Genomic DNA, 20,506 nt, shown 5'->3' with positions numbered 1-20,506 from the left:
CTGAGCTGAGCTTTGCCTGAGGGGAAGCCTGCCCGCCGAGGTAGCACCTGTGGGCGGGGCCTGCCTCGGACTCATCCTTCCCAGCTCACCAAGCACCTTTCTCCAGACCCCCGCTGGGGACCCTTTCTCACTAAGGGGGTTCATGGTTAAGACTCTTAGAAAAACAGGGATTAGAGTGTCGTCCCAATATGCCAAGGTTGCAGGTTCGATCCCCGGTCAGGGCACACGAAAGAATCAACCAATGAATGCATAAATAAGTGGAACAACAAATTGATGTTTCTGTCTTTCTCTTTCCCTCCTTCTATCTCTCCCTCCTTCTCTCCCATCCTCTCTCTCTAAAATCAATCAATAAATTAAAAATATAGCTGCAGCTGGAAAAAGGGAACGCAAATGACCTCTGGCCTCTCTTTGCCAAAACAACAAAGCAGGAGCGTGTAAGCAGCGGCCCGGTCTGGGACGGCTGCTCACAGAAGTTCTTCGTCCTTTCTCTCTCCCTAACTGTAGACTCCACTGCGTCTGTTTCTGGGGTCAGGTGCCACTATTTTATTGATTGATTGATTGATTGATTGATCTTACCCTTTAAGGTCACTGATAATCCAACCTTGCCGTTCCGTCTTGTGATTGGTCCAGACTGCTGGCTGTTTGTTGTCCTTTGGGCCACTCTCAAAATGGGACACACCCCTGTGCCTCCTCTGTGCACCGACCTCCCAGGCCTCCACGAAGAAAATGATTGCAAAACTGGTTATTTGTTTGAAGTGAGGATGATAAAAAACACCCTGCCACTCCCAGGAGTTGAGGCAGACAACTAGGTCTTTGGTTAACAACCCATCAATAATACTCAGTAGTGGGCTATTGACTTGCTCTCTTGAATTTCCTGCCTTTCCCCCTTTAAGCAGGTTAAGCTCGTAGACCTGCTCCACGGGGAGCAAAGCCAGAATCCCCCAGTCGGAAGAAAAACGTAACGTGTGTGAGGCCGGAAGCAATGCAAACCCGCTCGAGTATTCTTTGCTCCGTCTCACATTGATGTGAGGTTGTTGTGTGTGTGTGTGCGCTTTTTAAAGGAAGCCAGAAATCCAGTGAAGCGGGTGGAATTGCAACTTAATCTATAGATTTTTAAAAATTTATGAAACTGTTAAACTGGGACAAGGCAGAGCATCTGATAGTTTCCAAACTCACTGAACAGACATGTCCGTTGGCTCCTGGCCCTGAGGGGAGCGTCTGAGGACACTCCCTGCTCTCCTGCCTCCGACCCTGGAGGCACCAGCAGGACATCTCCCGGCCTGAAGCAGTGAGGAGTGAGTTTGTCTCAGGAGAGGGATGCCCGTGCCCTGGCAGCGTCGGGAGAAGTGATCGCGCTCAGTCCTTCTTGCTTTAAGCGGGTTTACAGATGGAATTGGGAGCTTGGGAACTTGGGGGTACACCTTTGGCACCGCCACTAACTTACCAGGTGACTCCAGGCAAGTCCCTTGTCTCCCCTTTTGGGGCTGCTCATTTGGAAAATGAGGACAGTCCTATAGGATCCTATAGTGGGACAATAATGGCCCCCAAAGATGTCCACGCTCTGACCCTGGAACCTGTGAATATGGTACTTCACCTGGTCCACTAGACTTTGGGGAGGTCATCCTGGATTATTCATGGGCCCAATGTAATCACAAGGGTCCCTGATGGAAGAAAGGGGGAGGCAGGAACACTTCTGAGTGAGAGGGAGCTTTGACTACGGGATGCTGCTGTTAGGCGAGTGAGAAGGACTCTACCTATCATTGCTGCCTTTGAACAAAGAGGAAGAGGCTATGAGCCAAGGAATGTGGGTGGCCTCTGGCACCGGGAAAGGTGAGGAAGGGGTTTCTCCCTTGGAGCTTTTAGAAGGAACCCAGCCCTCCTGAGTCTTAGATTTTAGCTGAGACCGGCGTCAAATTTCTGACTTCCAGAAAGTGTCAAATAATGCCCAGCAGGTGTGGCTCAGTGGCTGAGCGTCGACCAGGAGGTCATGGTTCGATTCCCAGTCAGGACACATGCCGGGTTGCAGGCTAGATCCCCAGTGTGGGGCTTGCCAGAGGCAGCCAATCAATGATTCTCTCTCATCATTGATGCTTCTATCTCTCTCCCTCCCTCTTCCTATCTGAAATCAAGAATATATTTAAAAGAATATATATGTGTTGTTTTAAGCTGCTAGATTGGTCATAATTTGTTATGGAGGCAACAGAAAATGAAAACAGGGCTCCTTCCTGCAACTTGACACTGTTTTTGAGAATCCAAACCCAGCTTTGCCAGCAGCCCTGGGCAGCCTCAGCTGAGAGGAGATGTCCCAGGGATGCTCGGTCCCCACTGCCTCCTGGCTCTGGTATTGCCAGCTCCCAGGCCCATCTATGCTCAAGTGTGGCTCGCTTGACTCGGCCCCCCGGGCAGCGGAGGGGAGCTGCTGTAGCACCGTGAGTGTGGAGGGGCCTCTGGGGGTCACCTGGGAAGACACAGGTCAGGTATTATCTTCATCCTCAAACTGAAGGAACTGATCCCAGAGAGGGGTAGGGTCTCATCCATGATCAGGCAGCTCCTGAGGGAAGAAGGCGGGGGACTGGGCTCTGAAGTCCTGACGTGGGGGTTTTTCAATAGGTCACATTGGGGAATACCTTTCCCTTGTGTTAGTGTGAATGGGTTGGGCAGGAGAGCAAGGGAGGGAGGGAGGAAAGGAGGGAGGGAGGGAGGGAGGGAGAGAGAGAGAGAGAGAGAGAGCGAGCGCTTGGATGGCAGAGCAGGGATCAGAGCCTGGTCCAGTGGAGCTTCTGTGCATCTATGCATGAGCGGAAGGCACACACCACAGTTGGCCTTTCTTCCCGGGCATTGGGGGAGACTTGGAGTTGGGAGTGGTTGGGGGAAGGGACTGTCCCTATGGACTTAGCATATGGCTTGAGCAAACAGCAAGCTCTCTTGCCACCCTGGGCTGGAAAGGGCAGCCCCCTGCAGCCCAAAGGCCCCTCCCCGCCTCCTTTCCCGTCAGGACAGCCTCTGAGGACTTGTGAGGAGCGAGGCCGGATGCAAATGTGACCCCCACAGGGACAAGCAGGTCTGTGTGATGGCGAAGAGCTGAGGCGCAGAGAGGGTCCTAGAGGGCTGGTGTGTGGGAGGGAGGCCACGCCGGGCCTGTGTGCAGCCCAAGTTCACTGGCGGGTCAGGAGTCAGGACGGAAGGTGGAGAGCAGAAGGCGTGAAGGCCTCCTCTATGGTTTTTGTGTCTGGGCGGGTTCTCCGCCTTCCTTCTTCCCGCCACGGTCAGGGCATGGCATTCAGACCCTGGGTCGTGAAGTCATTTACAAGGTCATGATCAGTAGTTGTTAAAGATTAGAGTAGAATAGGTTTTGTAAAGGTAAGAGTTGCTGCACAAAACTTGACAGAACCTGTGGTCTTTGGCCTGGGAGGTGTGGCCCTTTCCTAGGTGCTTGGGGAGAGAGACCTGAGGGTGGGAGGAGGCAGACACCCTGGAGCCACTTCCACAAGACCAGCTTTTAATATGACCGTGACGGGAAGCACGAATAAATAAACGCCAGAGAAAATGGGAAAACCAAACCAAACTCAGAACAGCAAACCCAAAGATCAGAAAACAAAACCAAACGGACCTCTGACAGACAGTAAACCCCCCAAAGACAGAACCGGACTGTACAAGCCATGTCACAGGGAGGGCAGAACGCGTGGGAGCCACGGACACGGGCCGGAGTCACCAGGCCACAGGCCTCCGTCACAGGCGCTGGGGTTGGAGGGGCTCGGCCCGGTCCCCCGGGGGTCGGCTGGGGCGGGGAGGGGACTGTGGGCAGGTTAAGGACCTTCACGAACCACACAAGGACCGGACGTAGCCGACAGTTCTGCGGTTTCCCTCGGTTGTGCAGCTGCGATTCCAGCTGTGGCCTCGCGGTGACTGGGGGCTGGAACCCGGTCCCACCGCGTGGGAACCGCACAGAGGAGCGTCTGGTACACAGACAGACGTGGAGGCGGCGCCGTGAGAAGTCTGAGCATGCAGGTGCTTTCTACATCTGGCAGTGAGATGTGATGGCAGGTTGGTCCTTGGACTGTTCCAGAATGTGTCTCATGTCTCCTAAGAGGGACGCACGGCGGGGACCGAGGACGGGTCGTGTCCCACGTGGCCGCAGCGAGGTTTTGGCAGAGAGTTTGCTATGTGTGCATAGGGGGCTCTTGCTGCTTCCGTCATCAGGGGCCATCCCGCCTGAGCCTGCTGTTCCCTGTCCCGGGTCTTGGGCCTCAGGGTCTGCTTGGGGGTGCCGGGTGCTCCGAGGGCCGTCAGCAGGCGATCTCCTCCAAGGTCCCCAGGGCCGTCTGCAGGGGCACAGTCACAGTGTGGCTGATGGTTTCAGAGTGGTTTGGCATCGTCTCACAGGTGCTCTGGAGGCGGGGGAAGGTGGTGTTTATTTAAAAAATATTGTTATTGATTTCAGAGAGGGAGGGAGAAGGAGAGAGAGAGAGAGAGAAACATCAATAATGAGAGAGAATCATTGGTGGGCTGCCTCCTGCACGCCTCACACTGGGGATCGAGCCCACAACTGGGGCATGTGCCCTGACCGGGAATCGAACCATGACCTCCTGAGCCACGCCAGCCGGGCAAAGGTGGTGTTTATATTCAAAAATTCATCAGGTGCCACTGGCAGCCTTGGGGACCACGCTCCGCACGTGTGGGCTCCCGGGGGGCACTGCTGCTCCTGCCCCAGGCACCCCAGGCACCGGTGTGGCATCTCGGGCATGAGGCTGAAGGGGCCTCCCTGCCTTCAGAATCCTCGCCACTGCCCCCCTGGGTGCCCCGGCGCAGGGAGAGGACTCTCTGGTGATGGGGTGTGGCCGTTCCTCCTAGAGGTCCCCTGACGTGCCACCTGAGCTACATCTGAGTGACGTCTAGCTTGGGGCTGGATAGCCCATCCTACCCTGGGCCTCGGGGGCCTCCTGTGGGGCCTAGCTGGGGTGAGGAGGTGCAGCCTGGGGCTAGGCCTGGGGCAGGGGGTGCTGACCAATCGCTGAGGCCAAGCTGTAAGGGCAGAGGCCTCGAAGGCCAGAACCAGAGCTGGTCACAACTGCCCAAAGGACCTTCAGGGTTAGACTGCACACGGGGAACAGTCATCCTGGGTCCCTGAGCAGGGTGTGGCCTCGGGGCCTCGGATCTTCCAGGAGATCCCCAGGCTGTCCCGAGCTGCTTCGGGTGGGAGGCCGAGAGGGCTGGGAGCAGAGACCAGCCAGGAGGCCGTGCTGAGAATTTGGAGAGATTCGATGAGGACCATACTGCAGGAGGGGGAAGGATAGAGGGAGAACCTATGACTGAGACATTTCAGAGGCAGGAGGGAAGTGGGGGAACCTGAACTTGCTGAGCACTTACTATAAGCTAGGCATGCTGCCTGGCCAGTGTGGCTCAGTGGTTGAGCATCGACCTATGAACCAGGAGGTCAAGGTTCGATTCCCAGTCAAGGCACATGCCTGGGTTGTGGCAGCTGGATCCCCAGTAGGGGGCGTGCAGGAGGCAGCAGATCAATGGTCCTCTCTCATCATTGATGTTTCTATCTCTCTCTCCCTCTCCCTTCCTCGCTGAAATCAATAAAAGTGTATTAAAAAAACCCACTAGGTATGCTGATTGTTTCATAGGCTGGTCTCCTTCATCTGAATGACACCCCTCCATACCTCCCTAACGCGCTTCCATCCCCAGTCCCTGTGAAGAGGCAGATGCTCAGGGAGATAGGTACTTGTCCCCAGGCACACAGCTCAGAAGCAGGACCTGGGATCCAGCCAGGCCGGCTCCATCCGGAGCCTGGGTCCCTTCCGCTCCGCCCCTCCTGCTCTGGCCCCGTAGCTGGTTTCGCGTCGCCTGTACAGACCAGAGGAGCACATCGACCTCCGACCCACACGCCGCTCTCACCACGTTCTCGTCGTGGCTCCCTTCGTCCTCTTCTTTGCCCAGCAGGTCTAATAGTTTCTCTTTGATCAGCTGCAAGAGAGGCCGGAGGGGGTGGTCAGGCTAGGGAAGGGGCAAAGGCAGAGAGGCCTCCCTGCCCTGGGTTCCGAGGGGGAAGCACAGCGGCAGCAGCTGCCTGGGCTGTGGCCGGACAAACCGTGGCAGGCCCCGCCGGGCGGAGCCTCCGCCCCATCTCTGGGCTGCCAAGCGATTCTGGTGCCCGGGCTGGAGCCTGGAAGAGGTCCCAGGAGGGCCCTGTCGCGGTGTGGACAGCATTCTCCTGTGGATGGACAGTGTGGAGCAGCGGCACGTGCTGGCGTGGCTGGCTCCCCATCTGCCCTCGGAGCAGCCTGGGCCCCCTTTCTGAGCCCGAGTCTGGGGGACAAGATGGCTAATTACTTTCTAGGCCCGTCACCCCACAGTTCATAAGATCAGGGCACACTCGAGTCCATGACATTTTATTCTTAGCAGCGGAGGGTAGTTATCAAATGTTAGCTAGTGTGATTCAATTTCCCTAACTTTGTACAGCTTCTCACAAAATTAAGAACAAAGAGGAATAAAATCTGGCCACTGGGCGTGGCTTTGGTGTGTGGAGCAAGGTTTCCCTGGCTGAAAGGCAGGGCGGGACGCCGGGAACCCTGGCCACAGGGCCCGCCCGCCCCACAGTGAGCGACCTTCAGCCACGGCCAGCCCTCTCTGGGGGCAGACCCTGCTCGCAGGCACTGTGTGCTGGGCCCAGACCCGGTGCTCCTGGGGCCTGCGAGGGCCTGGGCGTGCCCAAGGGGTTCTGGAGCCCTGCAGCCAGCTGGGTCTGGGGAAATGGGTGGGAAGGCTGACCAGCACCAGGAGCTCGCAATCCTGAAGCCGCTGTTGCTGTTTGGGAAGCTCTCAGATGCTCTGTCCCTGCTGCCCCTGAGGGAGACATCTCCACAGACCATTAGCAGCCAGAGGCAGTGGGTGTGGCCTTGCTCTTCTCAGGACCGAGGAGGCTGCTGGGAAATGCCCCTTACCGCAGTCTCCCTGAACCATGACGGTACCACTCAGATGACCAGCCACCCAGAGGGCAGGCGTGTGTGTGTGTGTGTGTGTGTGTGTGTGTGTACAAATGGTGTCTGTGCACTTGTGAGTAGTATGTGTGTGAGTGTGGTATAAGTGTGTGTGTCTGAGTGTGTGTGTGTGTGTGTGTGTTTGTGAGTAATGTGTAAGTGTGGTATAAGTGTAATGTGTAAGTGTGGTATAAGTGTGTGTGTGTGTGTGTGTGTGTGTGTGTGTGTGCATGTCCAGGCTAGCTGTGGGAGGGGCTCAGAGCTGGCCTCAGCCCGGTCTCATCTCCCTTCTCCCCCCTCCCTGCTCGTGTAGACAGCCCACTGCTTTTCCTCTATCAGACTGTGGCTTCCCCTCCCTCACATTCATCCCTCCCTGATACCTAGGGCTTGGTGACAGACAACAGCCATGCACAGGAGGAGGGTGCAGGCTCTGGTGGAGATGTAGTGCTTCGGTTCTGGGCATTGGGGCAGGATGTGGTCATTTCCCCAAGAGGGATCCCCATCTTACCTCATAAATGTAATCAAAGAGCTCTAGTATTGTGAGGATACTAGCACCAATGAACAACCCCATCTGGCCACCAATGTCACCTGGAGAGAGACAGAAAAGACCAACGGTTTGGTTTCACTCACAGCACTTCCAGGAAGGGCGAACAGACTCGGAACTCGGAACCCAGACCTTCTGAGTGGGCCCCCCTCCAGGGGAGCCCGGGCTTGTCACCGGAAGGCAGGCCTTTGACAAGTCCCGCCCTCGATGCACAGCTCTGAGAGCTGATGGCGTGCAGCGCCTAGTGAGGATGCGAACTAACCCGAATGCTTATTGGAGGTTCCAGAAGAGACCTCATAGGCCGACAGGCTTGCCAATTACCTTAGAACCCGCACTGATTGGGCCTTGCTTTGGCTCTGGGCTGAGAATAGAGATAAGACATGTGTGGTTCTTGCCCTGGGCAAGGGCACAGTCTAGCCTGAGACACAAGTGTCAGGTGCCCTGAGTGGGGGTCTTGGCAGCAGTGTCACAAGAGGCCTCCTCGCCCAGGCCTTTAATCATGACATGACCTTCAGGGTCACCTTGGGGCTCCTCTCTTAGGATGAGGCCCTTGGAAGCATCTTCCCTCTCCCTTACCCAAAGGTAAATATTCAATTTGGTCTCTTTCTAGAGCAGAGGTTCTTACCCTGGGCTGGAGGGGCCCCTTGACCAAAGTTATTCTGGCATCAAACTCCTGGGAGTCTTGTAGTCAGTGTAGATGCCTGGACCTGTCCCAGGCTACATATCAGATCTGGGGTCGGGGTCTGGAGGTCAGGATTTGTACGTTCCCCAGGGGGTCCTCTGGTCCACCAGAGTTTGAAAACCCCTCTCCTGTGGGCGCTTCAGATGGTTGGAGATCCTCCGAAATGGAATGAAAACACTAAGTGTGGACGCCTGGCTTTTTGTAGTGGGAGAGTTTATATTTGAGAGGCTATTAGCCCATTCTCCGAGGGTTGTGATCCCCCAGAAGCCCACGGTGCTTTGCCCCATTGCTCTCTGGGGCTCTGAGCTCGGAGTGGCCACCAGCTTGCTGTGTGGCTTTGATAAGCCTTGACCCTCTCAGGAGCTTTGCCTTCAAAGCACCCTTGGTGGTGGAGGCCATTGGAAGGGGGCTTGGAGGAGATGAGCTGGGAAGTCCTTCCCAGCTGGAATCTCCAAGACTGGGCTGGGGCGAGTGCTGGGAATGGGGGTGCTGTTGGGGTGGGCACACAGTCCTCCTGGACACTCCAGGATGACCTCTTGGTCTGAGAACTTCCTGATGGGTGCATCTGCCCACTCCTACCCTGGTCATGGCTGGGAGGAGCCCGACAGCCACATCCTGAACAAGTTGAGATCGTGGGGAGGGGGGTCTTCCTGGTGGGACTTGGTGCTGAGCTCAAAAGGCTCCCTGCATGCCTCTCCTCCCTCATGCTCACTCTCATGCCCTCAGTGGAGGTGTATCGGGGAGTGTGCACTTATGTGTGTGCACATCAGGTGTGAATGTGTGTTTGTATGTGCATGAAGTGTGACTGAGTGTGGGGGTATGTGCCAGGGTCCCATGAGTGTGCAGTGTCTGGATAGAAATAGGCAGTACATCTGGCTGTTGATGGCTTTATGTAGGTGGTGATCTAGGTCTAGGGTAGGTACACGGAGAGTGTCCAAGTGTGTGAGTGGCTTTGTGGAGGTGGACCGTGTGTCTGAGTGTGAGCACGAGTGAGCATGTGCAGGTGTGAGTGTGTTTGTGTGTATGGGCAGTTGTAGGTAAGAGTGTGAATGCAGGCCGAAACCGGTTTGGCTCAGTGGATAGAGCGTCGGTCTGCGGACTGAAAGGTCCCAAGTTCGATTCTGGTCAAGGGCATGTACCTTGGTTGCGGGCACATCCCCGGTAGGGGGTGTGCAAGAGGCAGCTGGTCGATGTTTCTCTCTCATCGATGTTTCTAGCTCTCTGTCCCTCTCCTTTCCTCTCTGTAAAAAGTCAATAAAATATATATATTAAAAAAAAAAAAAGAGTGTGAATGCAGGCATGCTGTGCGTGTGCACGTGGGTCTGTGCAGGTGCACGCCTGTGTGTGACTCCCCATGGAGCGTGTGTGCCCACGGGGGGGCAGTGTGCACTGAGGTGAGGGCGTGGGCTGTGTGGCAGTGAGAGGGGGGCCTGACAGCCTGTGGCTGACGGTTCTCAGCGGCACACACTCCCATCACGAGGCTGCAGATGGCCCCATGCTTTTCTCCGCGGCTATTCTGGGAGGGAACACGGTGCTAGGAATGCTCATCCTCATATCTGATGCAGAGACGAGCTGTCCCTCCTGACAGATCCGAGCTCGGGCCCTCCCCACTGTGTGTGTGTGTGTGTGTGTGTGTGTGTGTGTGTGTGTGTGTGACTGTGAGCTTATGTGGGGATGGGGAGGAGTCATGTCCTGAGTCCATTTAGAAAACGAAGGTGGCAAAGGCAGGGGAGGAGCCTACATCTCCGGCCCAGGGTACAATTCTCTAGGCTCAGCCCCTTTGGCCATAGGGGCCATAGGGGCCTGAGAGGCCTGAGCGACAGCCACCTTAACCCAGCTGGGACCCAGCCTCCTGGGAGAGGTGCAGAAAGGCCCGATGGCACCTGGAAACACCAGCCGGGTCCTGGTCCCTGGCACGGAGACTGTCCAGGGACCAGAAATGATATTAATGGACCGTCTGTGGGCTGGGGCTTTACCACATTTAACCATCACAGCCAACACATAGAGTGGGTTTCATTAGACCCATTTTACAGATGAGGGTCCTGAGGCCAGGGAGGAGAAGCCACTGGCCTACATTCTCACAGCTGGTCTTTGCTTTATACCCTCAGGTAGAAGGTGTCTCTTCCTCTCCTTGCTCCCCTCACCTGGCTCAGCTCAGAGGCAACAACGGCTACTTTTCCTTGCAGATCCCTTCTTGAGAGTGAGGGGGAGCTGGCAGGAGGCCCGCAGGGGCAGGTCTTCTGTCTGCCTCAGGGGTCTTGTATAAGGTGACCAGATTTTAACATTGGTAAAGCGGGACACCATTGACCGGGGGGCGAAGGGGGAGAGGTTTCTTGATTAAAAATTTGGTCTATATGGAGCAACAAAAATTTTCATAGACCGCAAAAATAGTATTGTAATATATATTTTAAAATTTCAACATAAGTACAATTTTCAAATATAATAAATAAAAAATTATGTATAGTATTATTTTATTCTTTGGCATATTTCTCATTTGAGTGAATTTTTTTTTTAGTAGATTGCTGTCGTTGTTTAAAAGGTCATGAATTTGCCGTAACGTAAGTCGTAAGTGTCACTTTCAAGGCCAGCGCTAGACTTTTTGCCGCCACTATATAATATAAATAATACGAGTACTGTCTGCTAAATTCAAGAAAATTTATGTATTTATGAAATAAATAAATAAATTACTTACCTAAATTATCTGAATAGCTGATTTGTAATGACATCACTTGTTTAACTAGTTTACTAGCACGCAGTACGATGTGTATCGTCTGAGAGACAGTTACAAAATGTAACCCTCATTCTTGCCAATCCCCAAAAATGCCATTGTTCATTAAATCCAAACAATGGTGGTCGAATTCTAACAACTGATCAACAATGCGAACTTTGATAAGCAGTTCTCGATAATCAGTTCTCAATAATTATTTGTTATTATTAAAGTTTAACATTATAAAATTAACAAAAATAATGTAAAACTCATATCCTGGCTAAATAGCCACATGGCCGCCGAAAACCGTATATTCCCTTCCCGTTCTCCCGCCGTTCCCTAGCTTGTCGTGCATTCTTTCCAAAAATCGGGACTTTTTTAGAACGCCGCGGGACGCGGGACAAATGGTTAAAAATCGGGACTGTCCCGCCAAAAGCGAGACGTCTGGTCACCTTAGTCCTGTGCATGTTGTGCTGGGCCGGGGCAGGGTTGAAATGAACTCCCTGCATCCATTGTGTGCCTGCGGGGCCAGGACACCTTGTGTGGGTGGCAGGCAGGTCTGTAGATACCTGGGGACAAGTGGCCCTTCTTTTGTGTTTGACAAAGGACCCAGCGCAGGGGGCCACCTGGCCTTCTCAATGCAGCAACGCTGCTTTCCAGGGGGGCTCCACTGGGGACCCTCATTGTGTCCACCGCCCGGGGACCCTCCACAGCTCAGTCTTCCCAGCATCTGACAGCTTTTTCTTCCTGCCCCACCCCGAGACTCTGACACCAACCTGGGGGCGGAGAACCATGGAATCCAAGAGGGCAGCTCTGGAAAGGCCCTCAGAGATCTTCAGCCCACCCGCCTCCCTGTGTTGATGGGGAAACTGAGGCAGAGATTGCATGAACTGGCCTAGAACCTTCACCACACTGGAGGTCTTCGCGTTCTGGGACAGGAGCCGTACAAGGATGGAGGGAACAATGAGCGGGCATAGAGCTAGACTTGTCAGGAGGCGTACAGATCGACCTGCCCGCCTGCTGCCCACCTGCCACCCCCCTCCCGCTCACCTCCTATAAGATGTGGAAATTTGTGCAACAGACGCTTCGACTTACCAAGTAAGGCAGCAACTTCATACGCCTTCTTTTGTTCAATTGTCTCGTAATTGAGAGCTTCAAAAAATATATCCAGAACGAGGATGTTCTCTCTGCAGAGGGAACGTTCAGTACATACATGGGTGGATCTGTCAGGATCCACAGTGATCATCTAACAGCTTTCCCCTGGACAGATGGAGAAACTGAGGCCCGGGAAGTGCCACAACCGGCCTAACGCTCGAGCTGGTAAGTGGCAGAGCTGGGCCTTGAAACCAGGAGCCCTGACTCCACCCTGTGCTCTTCACAGGCCTGGGGGCTGAACCTGGAGGCGCCGATCAGCGGTCCCCCTCTGCCCTGAGTTCTCTCCCCCACTCTGCACGCTGCCTCTCCTCCCGGTTCTCCGACCCCCAAGGGGTCTGCCCGGGTCCTTCCCTGCAGGTGAGCTCAGGACTCTTTTGATGAGGCTTGCCCGCCCAGCTGACCTCCCCTACCCACTCCTGAGAGTCCCCGAGTTCCTACTGGGATTTACAACAAGCTTCTAGTCCGAGGTCCCACCCTGGCATTACCAAGTCAGCTGCCAGAGCCGGAGTGGCTTTTTAGGGCACAAACCTCCATCTGTGGGCGGGGCGGCCCTGGCAGCAGCACCTTGGTTCCCTCTGTTCCCTTAGGCAGATGTGTTAATGAGACACATCTTGGCAGGAGGCCCCGCTGCTGCCTGCAGAATGTCTGCTCAGCAGCAGGACCTGGCACCTCCTACGACTCCCCATCTCTTTCGGTGCTGCGCACAATGCCTCAATGCTGGTCCCCAATCCACGGAACAGAAGCAGCCCGCTTTGTAGACATCACCCAGGAGGGACTCTGACGATGGTGTTGGCAGGAGGGAGTGGCTGGGGAGAGGAGCAAACCCCCTCTCTCCACGCAGGGCTCTCTGAGGTGCCAAAGCTGCGCCAACTCTTGCCTGGTTTATGGTGACGACCTCCTAACTGGCTCCCTTTTGCCCACCTGGCTTCCCACCCATTCTCTAAGCGGCTGCCTGAAGGGTTTCTCTAAAACTGCTAAACAAGTTCAAATTAAATAAAATCACAGTTCAGTTCCCGAGTCACTCAAGCTATGTTTAATATATATATATATATACACATATATGTGTATACACACACACACACACACACACACACACGTATATATGCACACACATATATGCACACACACACACACACACACACACACACACTGAGAGGCCAGATTATTATGATTTCTGAACGCATAATAATCTGGTCATATATGTATTAGAGGCCCAGTGCATGAATTTGTGCATGGGTGGGGTCCGGCCAGCCTGGCCAGGGGAGGGGACATGGGTGGTTGGCCAGCATGCCTGCTGGTCGAACTCCTGGTCGAGGGGACATTTTGCATATTAGCCTTTTATTATATAGGTTATACACTGAGTGGCCAGATTATTATGTGTTCAGAGATCATAATAATCTGGCCACTCAGTGTGTGTGTGTGTATACATACATACATATATGTAAATATGTATGTATGTATTTTCCTATTGATTTCAGAGAGGAAGGGAGAGGGAGAGAGAGACAGAAACATCAATGATGACAGAGAATCATTGGCTGCCTCCTGTATGCCCCCTACTGGGGATCGGGCCTGCAATCCGGGCATGTGCCCTTGACCAGAATTGAACCTGGGACCCTTCAGTCCCCAGGCTGACACTCTATCCACTGAGCCAAACTGGCTAGGGCTCAAGCTATGTTTAAAATGCTCAACGCCAGTGGACTGAGGCGATGACATTGAAATGAACACCTGCACCATGAGGGACCAGTCAGGTGAAGAGTGAGAGGAAAAGCATTCTGGGAAGAGGGAACAGAATGTGCAAAGCCTGCCTGGAAAACCCCTATGCATCATTTAAAAAATCTCTTGACATGTTCCTTGGCAGCATCCCCATGCGAGGTGCAGTCAACCACCTCCCTGCATCCCTGGGGCCGGGATCAGCCTTTGTCGCATTCAGTTGCCTGCTTGTCGCCCTGTAGGACTATAAGCTCCTTAAAGGCAGGGACTGCATCTTGATCATCTTTGTCTTCACAGTCTGAGTGCTGAGCACAGAGCTTGCCACACAGCAGGTGCTCAATGAATGTCTGCTAAATGGAGCTAACTGCTCCCCTTTGCCCTCTTCCTTGTTTGCCCCGAATTTCCTCCTGATCCATACCACCCCCCTTCCTCCCCAGTGCACATGCCCCTGGGCTTACGAGATATATTTTTCTGATTTGTTAAACTTCTTCTCGAGGTACTTGGCTGACGTCTTGCTGGGGATCTTCACCATGGAGAGCTCTTTGTTGTAGCGGGTCAGGTTGCAGGGTGTCCTGCAGAGACAGTAACTGCTGTCCTTTTCCGCCAGCAGACCTGCAGGGAAGAGGAGGGGGGGGCTTAGTTCGCTGTGGGGTCTGCGACCTCTGGGCCAGGGCAGCAGGTCCAGCAGGAGAGAAAGGAGCTGGGAAGAGGTGCCCTCCCTGGTGAGGGAGGGCTGGGGGGCTGCAGAGAGAAGGGAAGCTGGGCTGCTGCTCTAGGTTGAGGGTGCGAGCGCTTATGAAAAAGTGCCCACTCTTTGTGGGCTGCTCTTGGTCCTGTGTTCCTTCTGCTTCTCTCACTGTTAGGTGGCCCTTTACAAACTGTTGAAAAGGCACCGCTTTGGGAGAATAGGCTCCGAGGGAGTCCTGGCCCCTTCAACTTCCCGGGCCTTCTTCTCTGCTCCTAGCCTCAGTGTTCTCATCCACAAAGTGGGCCGCCCGGCAAAGGCACATGTGGGAGACCATTGCATCTGAAGCCCGGGCTCCGCGGATTCCCTCTGGGCTGGCTCCCCATAGCCACGCCCACCTCCTGTGCCCGCTGGGTTAGGACACAGGCCAAGATTTGCACTCCTTTCTCTAGAGGCAAACTCCCCGCATCCAGGTTCATCTAGTCTCCCCACCCGCTCCTCTTCTCTCCTCTCTGTTTAAGACCCGGTGGTTAAAGACAGCATTTCCCTCCCTCTTTCCTCTAACCATCTCAGTGTTTCTGGCTGCCCATGGGTTTTGTTGATTCCTCACTCCAAGGAGAGACTGAGTCTTTGCACACATTGGAAGGCACTGCCTGTCCTCTCACCAGCCCCCCTCTCTCCCCCTCCAATCATGGAAGCTCTGGCAGTGTGAGTCAAGAGCTGCCCCCACTTAACTCCAGCAAGTGCAGCTGCCAAGGAGCTCAAGTCCATGCACACGGCCTTACCTCTTTCCTCTGCCCCACCTACTTGGGCTCAACTGCTTTGGAATAACCTTGGTGGCCTAGCTGTGTGAGCTACCAGCGTGTGTGTGTGTGTGTGTGTGTGTGTGTGTGTGTGTGCGCGCGTGCGCAGGGAGGGGGGGATACTGTCACACTCCTTCTGTGCCCCCCACACCTGTCGTGCATCCTCTCTCGTCTCTGCCCCTCTTCTGCATTCCTCAGCACCCCCACCCCCTGACATTCACTGCTCTCTGTCCACCCCTCTGCCTCCGTCCTCTCCCCTGTGCCCTTCCCAGCCCTCATCTACTTGCATCAATTCCCTCGCACCCTGCTCTCCACCTCCCTCTCCTGCAGCCGTTCCACTCTGTCCAGCCTCTCCCCTCCCCCTTCCCCCACCCCCTCCCACCCAATCTCTCTCCTACACCCAGGAGCTCCCCATCTCAGGCCCTCCCCAGCATTCCACGTGTCCCCAGTACTGACCGAGCGCAGGCTCTGCACACTCCTTGTGCTGCTCGGGGGTACAGAAAGGGGCGTCCCCTGCAAAGAAGAAACACAGGGAGGTACAAAGGCCGCAACACCTCCCCTCCCGAGGCTGGGGCAGGCAGCGCACCCCTTACGGGCAGGGGCAGCCCCTGGGCTGTTCAAAGGATCCCCGGACCAGGGCAGCCTGGGGGCATCGGGAGCAGTGCACCCAGAGCCAGAAGATGGGGTTCCCATCTGCCCTATGACCATGGGCAGAGGGTAGGGGGACCCTCCCAGATGGCTGCACGGGTGATGGGTGAGGAAACCTTGCTGGCTGATCTGCTAGTGGGGCGAGGCAATGAGCACCTCCTAAATCCTGGGCGTAGGCCACTTCCTTCTGAAAGGGGAAGTGCTGCATCCAGCCTTCCCAGGGCACCGGAGTGGCAGTGATGGAGGGGGGCTGTGAACCCTGATCCCGAGGCGGGGGGGCTTCCCACCACACACAGCACTGGGAGAAGGGCTGCTTTGTAAGTGCCTCCTTCTGCGCCCTGAATTCCCACCAGTAATTGAGAGGCTAGTACCCGTGTCCTGGGTGGAATGACTGAACTTCCACTGCTTGCTTTCAGCTCAGGTTCCATGAGGCAGCCTCACAGTCTGAGCAGCAGGCAGGTAACACTAACTACTGCTCAGCTGTCCTTCCTGGCATATCTCTGCAGAAGTCCAGGGTCCACCGTTTCCTCTTTTACCAAGTGCTACAGTGCACGTCCACCTCGATGTCTTTCCTCGCTATTTCCCCAGACACCTTTTTCAAGAGCTGAGGGGCTGTTACGCTCCCTCCTTTCCAATATACATATCACCTGAGGATATTTTTCCACTGATTTTTAGAGAGAGTGGAAGAGAGAGGGAAAGACAGAGAGAAATAGCGATGTGAGAGAAACACATCGATTGGTTGCCTCCTGCACGTGTCCCAACCAGGGAGGAGCCTGCAACCAATGTACGTGCCCTTGACTGGAATCAAACCTGGGACCCTTCGGTCCGCAGGCTGATGCTCTATCCACCGAGCCAAACCAGCTAGGGCTCCGATAATAATAATTTAATCGATAGTTTTCCTTTTTGCTCCGTCTTCTAGGCAGCTCAGAGGAAATTTTATTTTTAATTTATTTCTAAAATTTTTATTTATTGATTTTGAGAGAGAGAGACATTGATTTGTTGTTCCACTTACTGATACAGTCATTGGTTGATTCCCGACCAGGGATCAAACCCACAACCTTGGCATATTGGGACGATGCTCTAACCAACTGAACTACCTGGCCAGGGCCTCAGAGGCAATTTTAAAGATCAATAATTCTAACCTTAGATTACTAAATAAATTACTGATTATTAATGAAATAATTCAGAAGTTAGCTGTGAGGATGTTCATTTCAGCATTGGTTATATTAGAAAACAATTGGTAATGAACTAAATGCCCAATATAAGGATTTCGTTAAATATACTTAAATAAAGCATGCTATAAACATGAAGTAGTAGTTGTTAAATATGCGAGCAAAATTCCTGGCACATAGTAGGTCTTCAGTTCACAGGACTTTTGGTTCCTCCTCCCATATACTAACACAACAACCACTGACTCCTGCAGTTTAAATATATTTTTTATTGATTTTTTTTTTTTTTACAGAGAGGAAGAGAGAGGGATAGAGAGTTAGAAACATCGATGAGAGAGAAACATCGATCAGCTGCCTCTTGCACACCCCCTACTGGGGATGTGTCCGCAACCAAGGTACATGCCCTTGACCGGAATCGAACCTGGGACCCCTGAGTCCGCAGGCCGACGCTTTATCCACTGAGCCAAACCGGTTTCGGCGACTCTTGCAGTTTAAAAAGTATTTTTATGTCGTAGCCTAATTTTTGTTTTCTTTAAATATAATGAAGCTGAGAACAGAGAGGTTTAGAAACTTGGGCCAGGACACAAAGCAGGCGAGTGGAGGAACCTGAATTAGAAGCCAAGGCCTCCAGCCCTGGTCATCCTCCCTGCCCTCATCAGCCCCACTCCCTCTGCAAGGCCGCCTCTGTCAAGCTGACCGCCTCTGATGCGATGGCCACATGCGCTGTAAGTCTGACACCAGAAATGTCAGCACCGGCATTCACAGGCGGGCTGATGGGCTTCTGCCTCATTTGAAAGAGTGCTGGACTTTTGGGTTCAGGAAGGGAAATATCTGGATGAAAGCAACACACATCTGGAGGTGTGAACATGGACCACACCAGGAAGCAACGATTGCAACCCTCCAAATATCTGGACACAGCAAACAGTTAGCAAACATCTCAAACATTGGGAGGCATGTTCTCCAAACATCTGGATGCTTCAGGACACCAGGGTGCTGCCTCGGTTGCTAGAGTGGGTTTCTGCCTGCCCTCTAAATGTCTGGGCACCAATAACATCCCTTTGGATGCTCGTGGAGGGGGGAAGTGTTTCCCATTAGGGTGAGAAGTGCAAAGAAGGCCCCAGGCGGTCCCCTGTGGCCGCCCCTCCCCTGGCACGGACCTGGCATGTGGACCATGCGGCAGTTGCAATTCTCCACGATGTAGCGGGTCTCACAGTCGATCCTACAGGCGGTGATGCTGTAAACAGGAAAGAAGTCGAGTCCCATCTCTGAGGATCGGCACTCGCCCCACGGAGGCGGCAGGTATGTGAGCTGCAAGACAGGAAGAAGGGGGCAGCAGTCAGCCCTGGAGGTTCAGCCTAGATGGGCTCAGAGCCTCATTCATTCACTTACTCAATCAACAAACAATTATTGAGCAACTAATTCATGACAATCTAGACTCCATTGACCTCACAAGCCTTCACCATCTGGCTCTAACATTAGTATTCTTATCTCCTCTCTTGTGAACCTCCCCAGAAATGCGGATCTTCACAGAGCCCTTTCCACATGCCGCCTCTTGTCACTTCCACACGTTGTCATCTCCCGTCTCTGGGAAATTCTACCCTCCAGACTTGGGACCTGAGACCTAGACCTGGAGGAGGGGTTGGGATGAAACGGCCTTCGGCATTCACCGTGCTGTTTCTGGTCCTTGGCCCTGGCTAGAGCAGCTCTCCCGTGCCGGCTGTGAACGAACTCCTCTGGGGAACGTGCCACTTGTTCTCAGGGGCCCCATGACTGTAAACTGTTCTAACACCTATGGCACTTGCCTGCTGGGGATGAAGAGAGTGAAGGATGAAGGAACTAATGGTTGGTGAGCACTTACTGTGTGTTACGCCCCAAGCCAAGTCCTTTACATCTTAAAAAAAAAATTTAAGAATAAAAAATACAATAAAATGCACACATTTCCAATGCACAGTTCAACAAAGTCTGAAAAATCTCCACACCTATGTAACTGCCACTTCAATCAAGAATAAGACGTTTTTGCCCTGGCCGGGTAGCTCTGTGGGTTAGGGCACTGTTCCGACATGCCAAGGTTGTAGGTTTGATCTCTGGTTAGGGCACATAGAAGAATCAACCAATGAATATGTAAATAAGTGGAACAAGAAATGGATGTTTCTCTCTCTCTGTCTCTCTCTCTCTCTCTCTCTCTCAAATCAATAAATTAAAAGAGATATAGGATATTTTTAATTACCTAAGAAAGTTCCTTCCTGTCCCTTTCCAATCAGCCCCCACCTGCCCAGGCAATCGCTGTTAGGGATTCTATCACCACAGGTTGGCTTTGCCTCTTTTCAAATTTCCTATAGATGAAGACTTACACTATGTGCTCTTTTGTGTCTGGCTTCTTTAGCTCAACAAAATGTCTCCCACACAAAGTAAACTTCAAGACAAAGATACTGCATGAGAGAGAGAGGGTTACTTTCACAGTAACAGGATCAACCATCAAGGGGACATCATAATTCTCAATATGCATTGCCTAATGATAAGTCTCAAAAGTACTGAGGCCCTGGCCAGTGTCTTCAGGTCTGTGTTCATTTATTGTGTTCTGCCCAATCTTCTGATAATCCCACCCAACGGTTTTAAATTCCAGGTCACTGCATTTTTCAGTTGCAGGTTGACATTTTAAAAAAGTTTCCATATCTTGCACCCCCCTCGCCCCGCCAATCATTATTTACATCTCTTTCTGCAATTATTTAACATGTTTATTGTTGTTATTTTAAAGTTGTTTTCTAAATTGGGTTATACATGGATTTGTTTCTACTAATTGTTTATTTTATTTTTCTTTTCATATCTTACCTCTTCATGTGTATAGTAGGTTTTGATTGTATAGCGAAGGACATGGTCATTTTTTGTTGTATGCTGGACATTGTAGATAACTATAGTGGCTCCAGGTCAGTTATCTTCCACCGAACAGCACTGAGTGAATCGCTTTGATTTTGTGAAGGTGTTGTTTAGGCTTTGTATAAGAATGGGTATAATATTTTCGTTTTTCCCTTAGTCCTGGGCTGTAGCCCTTAGTCTTGGAATGTGACGTTAACTCCTAAGGTCTGACACTTCTGGGATTTGAATGGAAAGCCTGAGATGGATGCTTATCAGGTGTAATGTGGTGGAACTTGAATGACAGTCTGTCTTCCCTGCATTGGCAGCTGCTGAAATTACTGCCCAGCTCTTTCACCTGGGCTTCTTGGAGTGTCACCCCTACCCATATGAAGTCCAAGGTTCAGTCTATGATTTTAGGGAAGTTTATAGAAACATGTTGGAGCTCCCCCTCGGTGGGTCCCACCTTTCCAGGATCTTTCTTCCCCCAAATGTTCAACCTTTCTGGCAATCATGAACCATGAACTCTGTCTTGTGCCTTTTAAAAAGAATATGTTTTTATTGAATTTT

The 20,506-nt window shown here is 52.9% G+C and overlaps 1 protein-coding gene across 2 annotated transcripts in view; it reads right to left on the bottom strand.

The window, feature by feature from the left end:
- Positions 1-4,232: 4,232 nt before the first annotated feature.
- The window catches only part of ASIC2 (acid sensing ion channel subunit 2), an 838,890-nt gene continuing 822,616 nt past the window's right edge, over positions 4,233-20,506 (bottom strand). For both annotated transcript variants that reach the window (XM_008147769.3, XM_008147770.3), the window contains exons 4-10: positions 18,244-18,394; positions 15,726-15,782; positions 14,240-14,393; positions 12,012-12,103; positions 7,492-7,571; positions 5,902-5,970; positions 4,233-4,388 (exon numbers count right to left, since the gene is read on the bottom strand). In XM_008147769.3, coding sequence (XP_008145991.1) covers positions 4,287-4,388; positions 5,902-5,970; positions 7,492-7,571; positions 12,012-12,103; positions 14,240-14,393; positions 15,726-15,782; positions 18,244-18,394 — 705 coding nt within the window. In that variant the 3' untranslated portion in view covers positions 4,233-4,286. The remainder of the gene's footprint in view (positions 4,389-5,901; positions 5,971-7,491; positions 7,572-12,011; positions 12,104-14,239; positions 14,394-15,725; positions 15,783-18,243; positions 18,395-20,506) is intronic.

Source organism: Eptesicus fuscus, chromosome 20 (assembly GCF_027574615.1).
Source record: "Eptesicus fuscus isolate TK198812 chromosome 20, DD_ASM_mEF_20220401, whole genome shotgun sequence".
Lineage (NCBI taxonomy): Eukaryota > Metazoa > Chordata > Mammalia > Chiroptera > Vespertilionidae > Eptesicus > Eptesicus fuscus.
Note: the sequence above shows the minus strand (reverse complement) of the source record. Positions and strands in the feature narration are given on the sequence as shown.